Here is a 19,471-nt window from a genome sequence, read left to right on the forward strand (position 1 = left end):
AATTAAACAAATTCAGAAACATACAAAAAAGACGCAACAAGAGAAACCCGTCAAGAACATCGGAAAAAGACGGCTACCCAATATGAGTACAGTACTCACAGTTAACTGGCCTGCTGGCTGCTCTGAAAGTGCCTTGTCGAACTCTTTGCTGTTCTCAGAGTACGCAGAGTACTCCTGCAGGGGCGTCAGCAGTATTGTGTCTTTGTCCCGAGCTGTTCTGGGCGAACTCCATTCCTGCGTTAGAGAATCGGTAAATACGATGTTCTTTTTTTTTGAACAGATAGATATTCGACAGCACACGCGGTAGGAAAACTTTCAACAGGTAGAGTCTTTTTTCTTGGTGGGTGTATATGGATGACTCACGAAACGTTGAGGAGTTTCGTTTCAAGTGGCATGAGATTATACTGGACGTACACCCGCGAGCGATATGAAGGTGAACAGCCCTCTTCTTGTTTTTGATGCTCCTGCAAGTTTTGGAACAAGCCTTTTTCCAGAAGAGGGCTAGAACGCAAAGTTTATACCCCCAAGACACGCACCATTTCAGACGTTGAGAGTTAATATAGCTTTAGGGAGTCGTAAAACAGGCAAGAAACAAGGTAAGGTGTTTACCTTCATTTTGCCCGCGGGTGTACGCTCGCGAGAAACGTAAAATATTTGTGTAGAATTCTGTTAAACTCGTGTAGTTAGAAAATAGTTAGAGAACCATCGAACTATTATTTATCTAAGCAAATGCAGGAATACTCTTGGTTAAGAATCTAAACAAACGATTACTCATTAAATATGAAGTTCCGCTAAAATATTTAAAAAAAATCAAAAATAGAGTTTTTGCGAAAAAAGCTGAAAGTGCTTAGGGTTGTAAGTGCCAGGATTTTTGTTGTTGTTTTTTTCATTTGCAAGTAAGGAATGTTTTGAAAATGATAGTTAGACAATTTTATTTTATTTATTTAATGCTGAATTTGAATGGAAAGCGCTTTCCATTCAATGATGTACCAACTAGCCCATTTATCTATTTTACTACAGTTTATTTTTTGCGGCTGGAGCGCGGGTGAGGGTGCTTCTTTAAGTGCCACGACCCTGTGAAAGGGCTGTTGAAGGCTTTTCACATATGGAGTTCGGACGAGGAAAAACAATTTATAGCCTTAAAGAAGCGGTTTTAGGACACAGGGGCAAACATATTTGGCGAGCTTAGTTCAAGCGCAGTTTTAAAAAAAGCTCGTTTATGCAATTACATAAGTAACTGAATGCACCGCCAAATCGCCCCCAAAATATACCATTTCTTTTTCATTCCACCCTTTTTGGTCATGTCATAATTATTTTTAAATTTATCAAACTAGTATTCAATTTGGATAATGAGTAGTTTTTATTCAACATTCTTTCGTGGTTATTTATAAGTGGATGAAAGCTCGCCTTGTCACGTTATTTCGATAAAGAAAAGCAGAACTCGCTCAGCTGTCTAACCGAACGTGGTTGTCATATATATTATGAAGATACCAGCGGCTATCTCTCTCTAATTCTTCCTTTTTATGCAGCTGGCATTGTATATAGCAATGAACCAATTAGCTCCGCTTCAAGCTGTCACAGAATTGCAATTCACAGTGTATAAAAACCACCCAGTGAAGGGCGCGGAGGTTTCTGCATAGTGGCTGTACATAAACTGTGGCAATCGCACTAAATATGGTGATGGAGGGAGTCGTCAATTGATGCTGCTGAAGTGTCGAAAACGCGGAGGGTGAGGTTTATATACGTTGTAATTTTTGAAGCTGTCGACGTTTTATGGTCTACAGAACAAAATTTTACTTGGTACTTACAGGAGCCTTGTGATAAGCCACTCGGTTGATGGGACCGAAGTGCTGTGTTTCCCAAGATTTAGCAGTGCCGCCGAAGTTGCTTTCGATGACGGGTCCAGCTATTGTATCTCCCATTCGGACATCTACAAAATTAAGTGCAAGTGGAAAAGAATATGGTATCGTTCAGAAACACGTTTCATGCACTGCGTTTGTATAAAGAACAGCTTTTCTTTTTTTTTTTTTGCTTTAGGTTCGCAAATTATATAAAAAGTAGAACTTCGTACCTGGGATGATGTCTGGGCATTTTTCTTCATCATGAAATATGTCGTTGCTGTCGTCGGTATCCTTTTGCAGAGGCATGTGCGATCTGTAAATAAATAAAACGCATACACTAAAAAACGACAACAAAAAAACTCTAATCTGTATTCTTAAAATGTACAAATACTGGTATAATTACTATTGACATTACTAGATTTTTAACGTAGAATTTAAATAATGACGCTACGAGTTCACACGTACGCTAGCCTAACATTATCAGCTTCCCAAAATGAACGTTATTGGCACGCGGTAAATATTCGATGGTGACAAAAGCCTAGTTGACTGTTACTATTTTGTTCCATTCTTTCTTTTATACTACATAATTTCGGAACATCCTCCTGTTTCGTGACATCATCTTAATTCTCTACATATGACAAGAGGCCCATGAGAGCACATGTGAGGAAAGTTGGTTTCATTTTGAGCGAAAAATGACTACAGTCACATGCACATTATAAAGAAAAAGAAACAAAAACATTGATGGAAAAGAACAAACACCGAAGACCCACTAAAGAATAAAAAATGAAAATTTACACCAACAATGTACAGTCTTTTTCAAATGTTTCGAGCCAACCACGCGCGTGGCCGGAGCGGGCCTTACCGTGCAGCGGCGCTCTTATCGTCGGCGCTCGCTGTCCTCTTGCGTCGCGCTCGCCTTGATACCAAAGTGGCGCAAAATAGCGGGTGCGCCGTGCGTCTTGCCTTCGCTCGTTGCGTGATACTGCAGTGCGGAGGCGCTGCCGTAGCAACTGATGGTGCGCTACGCCTGCGTTTCATAAATAATGCACCGCCAGCCGCCACAGTGAAAATACGCGTTTGTCTTCCCTCTCCTTGCATTAAACACATTATTATGTTCTGCGGGATAAACACGTTTCGTCGCGCGTTCACGGTTGACATCATGCACAATATTGGTGTATTTAGTGCACCTCTGCCGCGCTGCTGGCTTGGGCGCGGTTTTTACTGCAATATAAAGCAATATCAAGTCGCCCAGCTTCCTGCTTTGTAGACAACAATGCCGATCTGGGGAAAATACTGCTTTCTTCGCAAGTACACCTGTCAGTAACACACGCCCAAGCCAGCAGCGTGGCAGAAGTGCAATAAATACTACAATATTGTGCATGATATCAACCCTGAAAACTCTACGAAACGTGTTTATTCACTGCAGGACATAAAAAAAAAGTTTAATGTTAGGAGAGGGAAGACAAGCACATAATTTTCCTGTGACGGCTGGCGGTGCTTCGTTTCTAAAGCGCACAAGCAGCGCACCATCACTTTCAACGGCAGCGCCTTCTCACTGCGCGGCGCACCCGCTATTTTGCGTGACTTTGTTATCAAGGCGAACGCGACGTAAAAGGGAAGTTCCCACTCGCTCTAAAAAATCTCGCAGACAGCGAGCGCCGACGATAAGGGCGTCGCTGCACGGAAGCGAGCCCGCGCCAACACCAGAATAATCAAAGCCTCCGCATCGCCTCCTCTCCCTTCATGAAACGTCATCAGAAGCGGATCGCACCAACTCGGCTATTGGGCTCGAGTCCGACCTTCAACGCGCTGTTTGAGCAAGAGCCCCGGACGAACACTGACGCAACACTCGTGGCCAATCTCAGGCCTCGATCGATCTGACTGTGACGACGGTGCGGAGGCCTTCTGCTTATCTAGGTGGTGTTGGCCCGCTCCGGCCACGCGCGCGGTGGGCAGCTTTTGAAAAAGACTGTATATATATTTGTCGCTTTCGAAATATTACGACGACAAAGTTAATACAAAAATGAACTTGCTATATTTCTAATACAAATACCATATCTATGCACATATCACGTGACACCTAGATATACAGTAAATTCATTTTTAGCTTGCGCTCACTTTTCTGGTCTCCCTGCCTGCTGAAAGCTATCCCCCCCCTTTTCACTCCGTAAGCGAAAAACACCACTTGATAGGAGCCTCTAGTGCCACGGCGTCTGGCAGGCAATGATATGAACGTCGGATTATAGAAGTTCTCATCTTTCAGGATATTTGAAGTTGATATTTTCATTGGCCCACTACGGAACCTTGGGAAACGTGAACAAAATTTCAAAATTGCACGAGGTTCTTCAGTGTGTCTAAATCAAGGCACGGATATATTAGACAATAGTAGCCCTTCGTTGTTATGTTGTACAGTTGCCCATTGATCATTTCTTAAGCATTGCAACTGTCAAGAGCGCCGCAATATGGTAAAAAAAGAAACAGAGTAGGAAGGCAATCAATCGTATAAACTTACTTGTCGTCCTTTTTGATCCGACTTTGACCTGCGTTAAAGAAAATAAAAAAAAAAAAATAAACAACCATCACCAGCACACTACTGACCTTTTCCGAAGCCAATTTGATTAAAATAGCGGAATTCGTTTAGGCATCGACAAATTTTCAACGGCTATGCAGTCGAAGGAATGAGAGGCCGTACGCTCGCGAAACGTGGCAATCGATAAAAGTCATGCCGGCGCACTCTCTAATTACGAAACACCCCAGCAAGATTTACCCGAGAACTGACGGCAACATGTTTTGGCGGCGCTCCTGTGGTTCCTACCGGTGTCGATCAGAATCATCCTGCTCGCTATGATTAGTAGCGAACGACAAATCTGATTATGTGTCTAAAGAGCACAATGGAAGTTTATAGTCATCGCCTCTATGCCGTCATAGTTGAGGTTCTGACATTTTTCTTATTGACCAGTCGTGAAAGGCCGAGCACAGCGATGCTTATGGTCACACACGCGTGCCATAAATCCAAGCATCTGGGGCGTACGCTGTCACCGCAAAAGCCTGGAATTCTGGAATTTACAACCTCCACCTCCTTTTCCTTCTCACCTCTCCCCTGCTTGCCAGGTTTCATAGGTACATTGTGCTCTTTCCTGGTCAAGTAATTATTACAGCATGATGTATGTTTAAAAGTCCAGGTTAGCATCCCTACGGCACAGGCAGTAGAACTGCTAACCTACACCTGAGGTGTAGGTTAGCAGTATAGGTTAGCGGTGTATATACATATATATATATATATATATATATATATATATATATATATATATAATACATACACTAAACTTCCTAACATAGCAACTCCGAAAGTACGGATCTTTGACTTATTAATTTTCATGGTCCATTGTTCTCAAACTACTCTACCTCACCAATAAATAAATAAATAAATAAATAAATAAATATATATATATATATATATATATATATATATATATATCACAAAATAGGGTGCGCAGACCATGCAGCCGTAGGATGATTAAATAAAAATCTAATTTCATAGCGAAAAAAGTCACACACACACAAACAAAGAGTGAAGTGCCGGAAAAAAGTTGAATTAGTTTACAAGAATAATCAAAGCCAGGCACAAAAACGCTTGTCACGAGGGAAAAAAGAAAACTTGAATAAAAGTCAAAGTTAAACACAATGTACGCGCGACAATGCACCTGCGAACAGAACCTACAACAATGATCCCTCATCGCGACAAAGGTTCCCTTTTCCCTACCAGCCCGCGCTTCTTTTTCCCTACGAGCACCTTCGAACTTTCGCGTCAACAAGCACCCTGGCCTAGATCTTGTATAAAACTAACATACTGCGCCATGTCGGCTTTCATCCTGAAGAAGACAGCGCCACTGACGAAACGTCGACGGACGTCAGGCCCCTTTCTTATTTTTTATTATTTTTAATCTTTTATTATAATTTTATTTTTAACAACCTATTTTTTTAGGTTCTTGTGTTTAACTTTGACTTTTATTACGTCCTTTTTCAGTTTTTTTTTTGTCTCCGCGTAACTAGCGTTCCTGTGCCTAGCTTTGATTATTCTTGCAAACTATCACAACTTCTTTTCCGCACTTCACTCTTTGTTCTTGTGTAACTTTTTTCGCCATTAAATTTGATTTTTTTTTTATTTTTATCATCCTACGGCTGCTGTGTCTTCGCACCCTATATATCAACGGAAGCATTTGTACCTCTCGAAAGGCTTTGTTTTGCTTATTTTTATGAAAATTCCGGGGAGCCCACAGAAAGCCAAAGAGCCTTCGGGTGCACGAGCACATCAATACAATCAATGGCAGGGAAGTCATGTTGAAATTCGCTTAGGCAGAAGTATGTAGACCAGGGGTGGCCAAGCTGCGGTCGCGTGTAAAAGTGCGACTCGCGGCTCTCTCCCCTACCCCTTTCCCGCCTCCCTCCCGGTCACACGAGCACTTCCCCAAAAAGAGAAATGGAACGCGTTTAAAATCGAAAGACAGGTTGCGTATTGGTAGTCTTGTGCTACTGCTACCTTACGTACAGTTGGACTTTTTTGACTCGAATAAATTGAAAGTAGTTCGAGTTTCGGTCATTGTTCTGGACAAAAGTTTGCCCCCCCCCCCCCTCCCCCCCCCCTCCCCTTCACGGCTCTTGGAAGTTTCGTAGTTTTGTTTGCGGCTCATAGGCCGGATCAGCCTGGCCACCCCTGATGTAGACGATACATAACGAAACAAAAGGAACAAATTATTAATGAGAACGTGGAAGATGTCTGCTCTTAGAAACAAATGCGGCTGAAGTGTTAAACATAAAGACACGGTATAGGTCGGGTTGTACCAACACTACCTAGAATAAATGCTGTGATTAGCTTATTCTACCTCCACGTAACCTAATCACATTCGGATGGTGCTAACTCGGCAATTGTGCCCGGGGTCAAGTTTCTTTTGTCAAGCTAAACTGGACACGAGGCCCAGACTAACGCTCACGCCCACTGGTGACTAATCTGTACATACGTTTGATCACACTGTGATGACGTCCAAATGCTTTAGCACGGAATTTGACTGTGGCACTGGTTGTGCTCAAGTGAAATCCTGTAATGGTTGAAGTTCAAATCCGGTTTCGCTGCCAGTGTCTCAATGCAAGTGAACTTGACAGCGATGAACGTGAAAGTTGAGTGTATACGCTGGAGACAACCTTGGATAACATTAATTTTGAATTGACTGTCTTTCGCGGAGCATCAAGTTTTATATATTTATTTGATAAAACGTCCTACAGAGAACCAAGACCAATATTCATGTGTAGTCATTAGCTCCAGCTGTTTCACAACAGCTCGTGCTAACAACCCCATATGAGTATTATTACACAATTTTTCTTGTTCTAGCATTGCGAAACACGATAGCCCGCTGTGCAATTTCAACGAAACGATCTTGGAAGACTGTACCACACAGCCAAAAGTCAGTCTCGCGCGGCGCATCACCAATAAGCGAACAACGACGGTAATCATCACGTATTCGTGCAACGCCCCCATCGAATCGAAGCGGCGATCCAGAAATACCATCTGCCGCATCCGGTGCATAAGGGACGCTCTGTGGCAATCGACGGCTTTCGTGTACCGACGAACGGTACAAACTCCGGCGAATACAGAACCGGCAGGGCAATCAACGGCCCTCGGACAGGGGGGAACCGCAGCCGCCGCCCAGGGAATCCTCACGTTGATGGAAACGAGCGACCTCCACTGTTTACTAATTCAAAACAAGGATCCGTACAACGGTATACCCAATAATGGAAAAGAGGGAACAACGGCTGCAGAATGCACTGGGGAGCTAGTGCCGTCTGCCCGTGAATGGCCAACGCGTCGAGAGATTGGCTGCTACTGAAAGCAAGCGCAATGGGCTTCCTCGGCGCATCGACGTTGTTGGGTCGCCAAGTTTGGAGTACGGTAAGCGGCCCGTTGCCGCTCGGAACTGCGGGCAATATTGATGAGGTCCACCTATAATTTTAAATTGAGTTGTGTTCTATTTTTGTATTCTATATGGCTTGTTTGAGACGAAAGAATGGAGGGCGTACTGATGCTTGCTGAACCCGTATTTACGGTCGTGGATCAAGAAAAGTGCAGAGAACACGAGCGCGTCATTCGTGGTTCGCGTGCCGCATCTGGGTAGCGGCGTGCAGAAAGGCCCTGTTAGCGAGGGTTGATGAGACATAGAAGTCCTCCCAATATACTTTGCTCTAAAAAATACTATGTTTTCTAGCACGCCGAGCTATGTTGCAGAGAGACGAAAATTGGACCGTAACTTTCGTAACCTAGATTGAAACGCGTGGAATGAGGTAGTCGGTCCCACATACCAAAAGGGGTTTCAAGTGAGTTTCTCCGTTTATGAACTATATCAGCTTTAAGAAAACATATGGCGCGGGGAGCGTTGCAAGTGTGGTTTAGGGAAGTTATTTTATTGCGACACATGCTGACGTGTGTTATACTCCTGACTTTTCGGAAACCTTTGCTTTTTTTCCGATCAGTGTAAACGATCTAAATCTCCAATTATTTATATTTAGTATATATTTTAAATGTCTTGATTCTGTAAAGAATCTCTAAAATTTTATGGATATTTTTATCTGAAATCATATGACAACGTCGAAAAGGCAGCAAAATTGATTTTGTTTAAACTGCACATATTTTATCTCCTATCATAGAGATTAAATTGTTTATGTTGAATAATTTTCATAATTTAATGCAAAAAATATGCCTGCATTATAAAAAATAACAGCTATCAATGTGTGCATTCAATGCATTATAGTTCAAAACTTCCGGTGTATGATATTTAAGTAAAGCTATTTTTAGATTTTGATTGAAAGGACCTAAAGTTTCCTTTTTTGCTTTGCTGCGTTTAAAAGCGTATTGACATGCCAGCGAATAGTTACGAACATTTGAAACAGGCGAGACCAATGACGCTGGAAAGTAATCAAGTTTTATTGTGTTTAATAACCTAGGTTACCTTTACCGATCGGGCCCATTAAACTTTAGTATAAAAAAAAAGAAGCTAAGTCACCCCAGTCAAAGCGCCTCATTGCTTATTTGTTCAAAAAGATGTCTCTACAGGTAGTTCACGAGAAAAGAGAACCCTGTTTTTTGGCCCAGGTAATTAAACTATACATCGCAGAAAGCTCAAACTGCGTGAGATCGTGACGCCAGCGGTTGGGATAGAACGCGAAAGTTTGAGAACATTACGTTGCCTGCATCAAAAGATGATTGAGAAAAATAATTGTTATATGTGCCGGCGTCCGCACAAGCCTAATATCATCAAAGCAAGAACTGAGATTGTGTACGATTGAGGGATTTCTATTAGTGAAAAACACGTATCTGCAAGAACGGGGATTTGTTTTCTTTCGTAATGACGAGTTTCGTTTACTGAAATAAATGTTACAGGCGCTCACAATGTAATTTTTTTGCTTCGACGCTATTAGGCTTAGGTGGACGTCGGCTCATAGAACCATCTCGTTTTTCTCAGTGACTTTGTGATCAAGGTTACGTCATATTCTAAAACTTCCGCGTTCTAGCCCAATTGAAAACGCCACATTCTCACGGCGGTTGAATTTGCTGCAATGCACGTTTATTTACCAGAGTCGAAAAACACGGTTCTCTCTTCTTGGGAACTCCCTGTATATCTATGTGTGTCTTTATAAATACTAGGTTTGTTCTTATTTATCATTTTTGCTCACCCTATCCCAACTCTTAACCTTGATATAAAAAATTAATTTCAAAGGTCCTCACGTTTAATCGTACAATTGTTAATGTTTATCTAACAACTTTGTTTTTTAGGTGAATGCTATGCTTCACCCAACAACTTCAGGTGAAACTGAACATGACCGGAAGTTGTTCTCATAGTGATTTGAAGTTAGCTGGGCATGTTTACTGCACCATGAGGCGCCAGGCTGTATTAGAGAAATAGTTTTATGCAAGCTGAATAATTTTATGGCTTAATTTGAACAATCATTACGCGTGCTTGCGTGCACGTTCAGTGCCCCCGTAAGCAAAGTGATTTTACTGAAACCAGATGTTCTCAGACTCCCTAAAATCACCTGTGACAGGCCACGCACCAGCAACCAGCAAAACCATCTGAAGAGCTGAGTGGTTTGTTTTGAGATCTTTAGAAATAGCTTCCTTGTGCAAGTTTTCGTACAGGAAATACATCTTGCAAAGCTACGCTTTTGGGCTTATGTCTCTGCTGGGTTGTGGGGGTTTTCTGATCTAAAGTAGAGCAGCTTCGACTCAGCTTCTTGAGTAGGTTGGAACTTGTAAACCTCCAGTCACTTCTGGGACAAGCCCTACATAGCGGTGTGCGGTGAAATAAAATATGGAAACGAAAGAAACCGAAAGAAGAGTGGAAGATGAAGCATTCAAATGGGAATTTTTTTTCTCTGCTTACCTTTGTCACCATGTTGCCGACCTTTGAATTTCATCACGATGATGATGGCAATGGCAATGACGACAAGTCCCCCGACAACGGCGATCAACGCGGCAAGTAGAGGACTGAAGTTTAGCTGCCACAAACCTTCTGAAAAAAAAGGAAAGAAAAAAAAAAGCGGCATGTTTAGGCAACGTTTTATTTATTTTGAGGTAGAGCAAAATTAAGAAGAGTACATTCATCCACACTCACCGAGATTGTCAAGTACTTATGACTTCCTACAAATGCTCACACGTGTTATTGTATTGTGAGGTATACACAAAGCGTGACACCGCTACGCGAACGATCATTAGACATGTTCTTATTCTTTCTTTTAAAATCGTAGGGTGGTTATAAACTACTAGTGTAATTAAAAGTGCTCATCCGAGTCACTAATCTATGCGATAAAATTTAATTTCCGATAATACTATTTCGAGGTAAATTCGGAAAAATCACCAAAGTTTTGTTTGCATAGAATATGTTGTTCATTATTTTGCATTTTGTAGAAAGAAACCAGCAAAATACGTAAAAAAGACGAGATATTCTGAAACTTGATAAGAGACACAACGTGCACAACCTGCGGAGAGCTTCTTGCACAAGGACTTCATCACTTCCTCAGAGGGTCTTCCTCACTTGCTACAGTTTCTTTATAGATACAATCAAAGAGTGGTTTGCCTTCGGTGGTGGGGTGTCTCCAACATAGTTTGCAGCGCTTAAAGAAAATATTATCATCAATCATATCACATTCCGAAAAGTGGTAGGTACTCTCTTTAATGTCATGTTGTAGCCCGATTTCAAAAACAGCCAAGGTAATGGCCAGTGAGCCTTTTTGGAACGACGTCAAAAAGGTGGCATTTCGGACATTTAATATAAGAGCCGACGTTTTCCCAACAGTTTTTTTTAGAAACAAGGTATACATTGAACATGGTTAAAAATCGCGCACAAAGAGACAATGACAAACGAGGAAGGAACACGGAACACAGACAGGCGCGCACTCACAACTTTAGTATATTTAGTGAAGAAAAGAAAGATGAAGCACAATTGTTTACAGGGGACAACGTTACCAGGGGGTAAACAGATCAGTCGCAGTCAAATGATCGAAAGAAGGCAACTTCTTTTTCGCTCAAAGCTACCGACGGCTGACTAACGCAGCGATCGGCCAGGCTGAAGATGGTGAACGCTTCGAGCACCTCGCGTGTTTGTTTTTCTTTAAAGCGTCCAATGATTGATGTTTTTTTCTAAAGATGGTGTGCACGTACAGGTCTTACAGTGCACCGAAAGGTGACCTCCTACAGTGGATGTTAAAGAAAGTTTGTGCTCTCGTAGCCGGTCATTTAGACACCGTCCCGTCTGTCCAGCATAGCATCTTCCACATGAAAGAGGAATGCTATATACAACGCCCGATGAACAGGGAACAAAAGGCCGCACATGCTTTTTGTGGCACGTATTTTTTGATGATTTTTCCGCCTTTTCACGAACCTTCGAACAAATTTGTCGCATTTTTTAGGGGCTGATAGTATCACGGGCACACCATACCTACAGGCCACTTGTTCTAGATTATGTGATATTTTGTGTAGGTATGGCATAACCACCACCCAAGCTTTTTCAACAAGGCGCCTAGTTTTTTCACCCCCCTTTACATTCTTTACCAGTGTTCCTATCACTTCAATTAAGACCTTATTCGGGAACCCTGAAGATTTTACTCAATCGATTTGGCTCAAGAAACTCCGATGAATGGCATGGAAACATGACTTCTTTAGGGCTGAGGTGAGGCAAGAGATAGCAATGCCTCTCTTCACAACCTTGGAGTGCGAGGATGTGTAGTGAAGAATACCTTTTTTGGAACGTGGCGAGAATGACCAGCACAAGTGATCGGCGTGCAATGAGAGGAAAAGGTCTAAGAATTGCAACGCCCCTTCTTTAGGCTTCTCAAAAGTAAAAGTGAGCCCAAAGCCGCACGTATGAAAAATGTCCATAATCGTGGTAACTAAATCTTGATCCGCAGTCTTTTTGTACAGTAAAAGATAATCATCTACATATCTGAACACGTTGGTAACAGGCGTGGACTTAAAAGCTAAAGCAACAGCACGGTCGATTCTCGCAAGTAAAATATCACTTAAGACTGGCGCGACACAAGACCCAAAACACACCCCCGATTTTTGTAAAAATACCCCCTCTTGCCATTCGACGAATGTGGAATTTAAATCAAATTGCAGTAGTTCAAGAAAACTGTCTGTAGTCACCCCTCTTCAGTTCCGGAAAGCAATTTCTTCTTGGGATTCAAAGCAGGCCCTGACTGGGCTAAGTAAAGGGTCATGAGGAAGGGAATAGAAAAGGTCTTGTACATCTACGGTAAATGCACTGTGATTGGAAAATGCATTTGTTTTTAAGGTTTAAACAACAGTTTCAGAATTCTTAACCAAGAAGGCATCCTAAATCCGCAGAGTGGAAAGGTGTTTCTGCAGAAGTGTTTGGGTCTTGTGTCGCGCCAGTCTTAAGTGATATTTTTCTTGCGAGAATCAACCGTGCTGTTGCTTTAGCTATTAAATCCACGCCTGTTACCAACGTGTTCAGATATGTAGACGATTATCTTTTACTGTACAAAAAGACTGCGGATCAAGAATTAGTTACTACGATTATGGACATTTTTCATACGTGCGGTTTTGGGCTCACTTTTACTTTTGAGAAGCCTAAAGAAGGGGCGTTGCAATTCTTAGACCTTTTCCTCTCATTGCACGCCGATCACTTGTGCCGGTCATTCTCACCACGTTCCAAAAAGGTATTATTCACTACACATCCTGGTACTCCAAGGTAGTGAAGAGAGGCATGGCTATCTCTTGCCTCACCTCAGCCCTAAAGAAGTAGTGTTTTCATGCCATTCATCGGAGTTTCTTGGGCCAAATCGATAGACTAAAATCTTCAGGGTTCCCGAATCAGGTATTAATTGAAGTGATAGGAACGCTGGTAGAGAATGTGAAAGGGGGTGAAAAACTAGGCGCCCTGTTGAAAAAAACCCGGATGTTGGTTATGCCATACCTACACAAAATATCACATAATCTAAAACAAGTGGCCAGTAGGTATGGTGTGCCCGTGGTACTATCAGCCCCTGAAAAAATGCGACAAATTTGTTCCAAGGTTCGTGAAAAGGCGGACAAATTATCAAAAAACACGTGCCAGAAAAAACATGTGCGGCCGTTTGTTCCCTGTTCATCGGGCGTTGTATATAGCATTCCTCTTTCATGTGGAAGATGCTATGTTGGACAGACGGGACGGTGTCTGAATGACCGGCTACGAGAGCACAAACTTTCTTTAACATCCACTGTAGGAGGTCACCTTTCGGTGCACTGTAAGACCTGTACGTGCACACCATCTTTAGAAAAAACATCAATCATTGGCCGCTTTAAAGAAAAACAAACGCGCGAGATGCCCGAGGCGTGCACCATCTTGAGCCTGGCCGATCGCTGCGTTAGTCAGCCGTCGGTAGCTATGAGCGAAAAAGAAGTTGCATTCTTGCGATCATTTGATTGCGACTGATCTGTTTACCCCCTGGTGCCGTTGTCCCCTGTAAAAAAATGTGCTTCATCTTCCTTTTCTCCACTTAATATACCAGAGTTGTGAGTGCGTGCATGTCTGTGTTCTGTGTTCCTTCCTCGTTTGTCCTCGTCTCTTTGTGCACGATTTTTAACCATGTTCGACGTTTACCAACTCGCCCAGCTTACTACTCTTCTACAAGGTATAGTTTTCTTCGAGTTTTGTCTAGAAGTGTCTTATAAAAAAACGAAGCCTGCAGATTCTGTTGAAGTCAGTGGATTCCCTAGTGCCACCAAGTGGCAGCCCGGATGCAAGTCAAGGATGGTACGGAACAGACGCCGGCTTCTTAAGGTTGCAGCTTGCCTGAATCTGCGCTCATTGTGAGACGCCATCAACCGGGGGGAGAAATGCCCTCGTCAAGACGGAAGTGCGACCTATGCGCAGAGAAACCGAGGGAGAGGAGGAGACAAGAGAGCGCGGGCACGTCAGAACGCGGAGCTTTGGTTGGAACGATTAGTGGGTAGATTTAAAGCTAGCTGCCCTTGTCTACACTGCACTCGTCGAACGCGTTCGACAAGTGCAGTGGAGACCTACTATCCTTCCAGTCAGAGTCAGTCAGAGCCAATCAGAGCTCGGTGTTCTGACGTCACCGCAACCACCGAGCAAGAAGCAGAAGAACTTGCACTCCGTATAGCCACGGACGGAATGACACGGCCCGGAGGGCTTCAATTATGTCGCCTCCAGTGAGAGCTTCCTAGTTTTGAAAACGCTTCCGCGTCACGTGAGCCTCGAGCCTGCGCGAGCATTCAAAGAGCGGCGAAAAACAACAAGAGCGGACTGGTGGCCCAGCATAAAAAAAAGACGCCTCGCCGTTCTCATTCTTTTTTTTTTTTAGTGACTATAGAAGATGCTACGGGAAACCGTGATGACGCGGTAGGTCGAGACGCGCAGGTCTCTTCGCCTTTTTGTTTGTGTGGTAATGTCTGCGGCTTCGCTTAAAATCTATCCGTATGGTGGTAAAGTAAAATATAGCCAATGTCGACGTGACTGTGTCACAGCATGCATCTTGCACTTTCAAGTAAACATTGAACGAAAGAAAAAAAGGTTGAGCCCTCTTTTGGCATTATATTGTTACGATTAATATGAAACAGCACTTGATACGAGATTACGCCAAGCTCTAATAATTACTGCGCAGGTTATATATTTAAAATATTGACCGTGTATAATATTTCGCTTCGACTGCTCAAGAGTGCATGGATTAAGAACGTAGGCCCATAACTCTGTCCCCATATTTGATTCTTACAGATACTGGCGCCTACTTTAATTCAACATTCTGAACCATTCATTCACCATACCTGCAGAAGATGAAACTGATGGAATGGATTCAGGACACATTACCTGGTAAGAATATATTGTCGCTCCCCAAAGAAGTTGCTCGCAAAAAATGACGAGGGATCGACAAGCTTTGCAACCTGTTAAAAGGTGCTGACAAAATATTGACTTTCAGCTACAATCTGTCTAGGGACATAATGCATCAGGTGCCCAGAGCTTCGCACAACTCCACAGGCAATATATCCTAATTAAAAACTAATTCAGCTCGTTAATTTAAAAATATGCCATTGCCAATGGTAGTTTTCCCGCGCGCTAAACCGACACGCAAAACCTTGGTGCGTCTAAAAAAACGGCAACACCCGTCTGCCTTTTTACTGTTTAGTAGGTAGGGAGCCATGCAATCCCTGCTATCGATAAAAAAATGTATAAATCGATGTGTCTGATATAAATCATAAATCTCTGTGTCTGAGAAAAGAAAATAATTCAACAAGGTCGTCGTGCATGCACTGACAGTACCTGCACAGATGCTTACTCCAGCAGCGTCAGTTGATGACCCTTATTGGTTGCAACGTTGCCTCCGTATATCAATTATGCGCTTTATTACTTAGACAAATGATTGCCGTAGCACGTAATATTAAAAAAAATCGTTTTTTTTTTTTTTTTTGCTGTAGTTCATATTATGATGCAGAAAACGCTTCTGTCCGGAAACAAAAAGGAAGCCCATTTCAAACGAGGACGTGGAAATATTTTACTGTTCTTTGAAATTAATAGTCAGATTAATGGGTTCGCGATACGTTATGTAATAAATTAATTAATGTAATAAAAGGGTTAAAACAGCACAAACGACGAGGGACGAGAATCGGAAGGACGCATACACAGCGCTGTGTATGTGTCCTTTCGCTTCTCGTCGCTCGTCGTTTGCGCTCTTTTAACGTTTTAAAGATGTCACACTAACTAACCCAAGCTTCAACCTTAGCCATGTTAATTAAAGGGGCACATAAGGCGCCCAAAAGCAGGACAACAAGAATACACCCCTCCTCTCTGTCTTTCTCCCCTAGAGAAAAAAAAAAAAAAAAGAGGAAACAGCAAAGCCGAACGAAAACCGGACGGCGGGGATTTCCAGCAGGGTATTTTTACCCACAACGTGCCGGGCGTCACGGGATATAGAAAAGCGAGATCGTCACGCGATCCGCTTTCGCCCACGTTAATGATCTCGCTGTCTCGTGTGGGACACAGTGGCGTGTAAAGTGGTCGTTGAAAACACACGACACGTTTGGAAAAACGGGCATCGGCGCTCCGAGCGCGCCCCGTCTGATTCTGGAGTGGACTTCCATCACCAAGCACCGCTTGCTTACAGGGGCAGAGAAAACACGCTCGGATGGCTGCCGTTCCATCTTTCAAGTATAACTCCGTGGTTTTCACCTTTAAAATTTGGTCAACCGTATATGCCTTGGTCGCTTGCATGAAAAGTAGCGCAGGCAGGGGTTCATCGACGATTGTAAAATGGGGGGGAGGGGGGGGGGGAATTCTGGGTTTTCGGTTTGGAGTGTGTTAGAGGGGAGGGACGAAGTTGGAGGAGGTGGTCTATAAATTACTGAGCACAGTTACGTTGGGCTAGACTCTATGGAGCGAATACGCGGTGAACGACAGAACTTGCCCCAGCGGCACGTTCACTTTAAGAGTGGCGCAAAAGTTATTGCTATAACGAAATCTCAAAGAGCGAACGTTGCCGCGTAAAGTTTGCAGATTTTCTAAAACATATTTGCCTGATATAATCTATATTCGCCTGATATAATAAGCGCCCGTCCTGTTCGCCTTCCTTTTTGTCCTCGTCTTGTTAATGCTTTTAAATTTTATAAGTCATGAACCAACTCACCCATTTCGCCATTTTAATATAATCTAGTCTTTGCTCATCATAATCACCCTAACGGCGCCATACAAAAAGACTGATTTTAATTTGGCATTTTTTGCGGGTCGTAATTAAGCGCTGTTATGCACGTCGTGTGAAGCTTTAGTCACGCTTTGTATATAGAAACAAAGATGCGCACATTAATTGATTTTGATGTTCTTGATATCTATAAAAACTCCCGAAGAAGTCTACGCGTGATTTTCACACTGAGCGTCGCTGAGTACAATCAGCTGATCGTCTCAAAGGGTAGACGACGCGCCAATTCGGCGTTGCTCGACTGAGCCCTCAGCGCGAAAGCCGGTAGCATGCGGAACGTCAAGTTAATTTGTAAGCAGCCAGTCTTATTTCTCGTGCATGATTTTTGAAAGATATTACAAAAAAGTAAACTGTTGTGGAACACTTACACTTACGCCAGTGTAACAACAAACGAACACGAGATATGTGAAAACAAAAGCTGCAGGGAAGGCACAAATTCAGTAATGTATACGGCGTGTGAAATAGGTATCAAGCATCAGAGTGGTAGCCAGTGTAATTGCTGCGATACCGTGCTTAGTATATATACGTTTAAATTTCACGATCAGAATATGCCTGAATAACTAAATCAGGTTGGTAATTGGAAGATGGTCGGTCATTAACATTACTAATATTTACAACCCATTTCCAACAAGGATTAATTTTTGCTAAATACATGACTAACGAATGTACTTTCAAGGTGATTTTAATAGAAAACAACAGAAACAACATGCCTCAAAACCATCTTTACCATAATAAATTTCGCCAGCTGCCCAAAAAGTTTTGTCTTTTTTTTTTTCTGCGCACTGTTTGAGTTAGACGGCCATGTGCCGCTCTTGAACAGGAATTTATTCATAGTTCTTGAAGTAGCTGTCTCCTTATTTTAGTCAATTTAGACAATTCTAACAAGACTAACGCTCATTTCAGTCAGCCTTTCTCTACTGCGAACTACTTTCTGTAACCACAACCCGTGGCTGATCCGGCAGAGAATATAAAGTGCAGCAAGGCTTCGTACCAAGGACGTGCTACTGCGTTTCAACTCACAGAAGCCTCCTCTTCACTCAAAGTGCCCCTTTCGAAAGATTAGACAACAACAAAAAAATAGAATAAAACTCCTCGCGACGGGTTGCGCGAGGCGTCCCGAGCAGAGTACCGAAGGAGTGTGTGCCCCGGGGAGGGCCCATCTATTAGGGCACAAGTAAGAAAGACCCCCCGACGGCTTTAATGAATAAAGATGATGAGCGCGCCGTCTCCACGAAGGCGAGGGTCCAAAGCGTCACCGCTCCTGCTGCGAAACTGCGAGACGAGCGTCACGCATCTAATTTGGGGCCAATGGACGAGCAAAGGACGCATTAAATAGGTTTCTTTTTATTTGTTGCGATTTAGAATTTGCTTTGAAGAAGATGTGGCACATTATTTTAATTCGGTCGTTCATTGAGTCGAGCCACAAAGATTCTAAGGAGCTACAGGTGTAGACTCTTTTAAAAGACAAAAGGTATAGCACACAATTAACGTCGACGTTTTTTTTGTTTTTTTATAAGCTTTATCTAAATGTTTAGCTGAAATAAAAGGAAGAATTAGAAAAAAAAAACACAAAAAGCTTTTGGTGGCAGATGAAACTCAGAAACTCTTGGTAGTCTGAATAATTGCTATACATAATTATTGCACGCTGAAAAAGAGTATGGGCGCTTATGCAACATATTTTTTTTTATTACAGCTAACTTACGTGTCCACCCCGAAAGAGAACATGAAACTTTTTATGTTCGCCATTGCTTGGCTGCAAAAACACAGGCAATATTTGCTTTACGTCATCGTTCTAGAAACAAAAAAAAAAAAAAAAAAAAAATCGAAGGAACCGTCGTTTAATCATAAGTAAAAACGTCTACTCTTTATTATCAATAGACGTAACGCTATTTGTTTCCTTCTGTTACAGACGCGACAGAGGCAGCGTGAAAGCCGCCGAGATACACTATGGGCATCCGAAGCACTGTGATTGGTCGAACTCTTACACAGAGTAAATAATGCAATGCGGTGCCAGCCTGGACCATCCTGTTGTTTAAACTTGCTTAAGAGTGTATAGCGTGTCCCAGTGCTAATTTTGTCAAGCCAGATTGGATTGCGGTCGCGTAACTCCCTCTGTACACAGACTGATCTAAGACATTTTTTATGCTGAAATCCTCAGGAGTGCATCGCAGTCTATTATCTCATTCAATATGAATCCTCCTTTTGCGTAGAAAAAAACGCACCCTTTAATATAAGACTCTGAGATGATCCTTATTATCAGGACGCTTTACCCGGGTGTCACAATGTTTGGGCCAAAAGATTTCTTTGTCTGGCAATCTAGGTTCTTAAAAAGACCGAAGAGGCCAAAGCATGCCGAACTTGACCTTCTTTTGCCA

The 19,471-nt window shown here is 42.6% G+C and overlaps 1 protein-coding gene across 1 annotated transcript in view; it reads right to left on the reverse strand.

The window, feature by feature from the left end:
• The window catches only part of LOC115333015 (neural cell adhesion molecule 2), a 220,069-nt gene that overhangs the window by 7,516 nt on the left and 193,082 nt on the right, over window positions 1–19,471 (reverse strand). Inside the window, exons 9-13 of the mRNA XM_040221069.3 lie at window positions 10,271–10,399; window positions 4,354–4,381; window positions 2,072–2,154; window positions 1,809–1,930; window positions 100–234 (exon numbers count right to left, since the gene is read on the reverse strand). Coding sequence (XP_040077003.2) covers window positions 100–234; window positions 1,809–1,930; window positions 2,072–2,154; window positions 4,354–4,381; window positions 10,271–10,399 — 497 coding nt within the window. The remainder of the gene's footprint in view (window positions 1–99; window positions 235–1,808; window positions 1,931–2,071; window positions 2,155–4,353; window positions 4,382–10,270; window positions 10,400–19,471) is intronic.

Source organism: Ixodes scapularis, unplaced genomic scaffold, assembly GCF_016920785.2.
Source record: "Ixodes scapularis isolate PalLabHiFi unplaced genomic scaffold, ASM1692078v2 PGA_scaffold0__279_contigs__length_252992795, whole genome shotgun sequence".
Lineage (NCBI taxonomy): Eukaryota > Metazoa > Arthropoda > Arachnida > Ixodida > Ixodidae > Ixodes > Ixodes scapularis.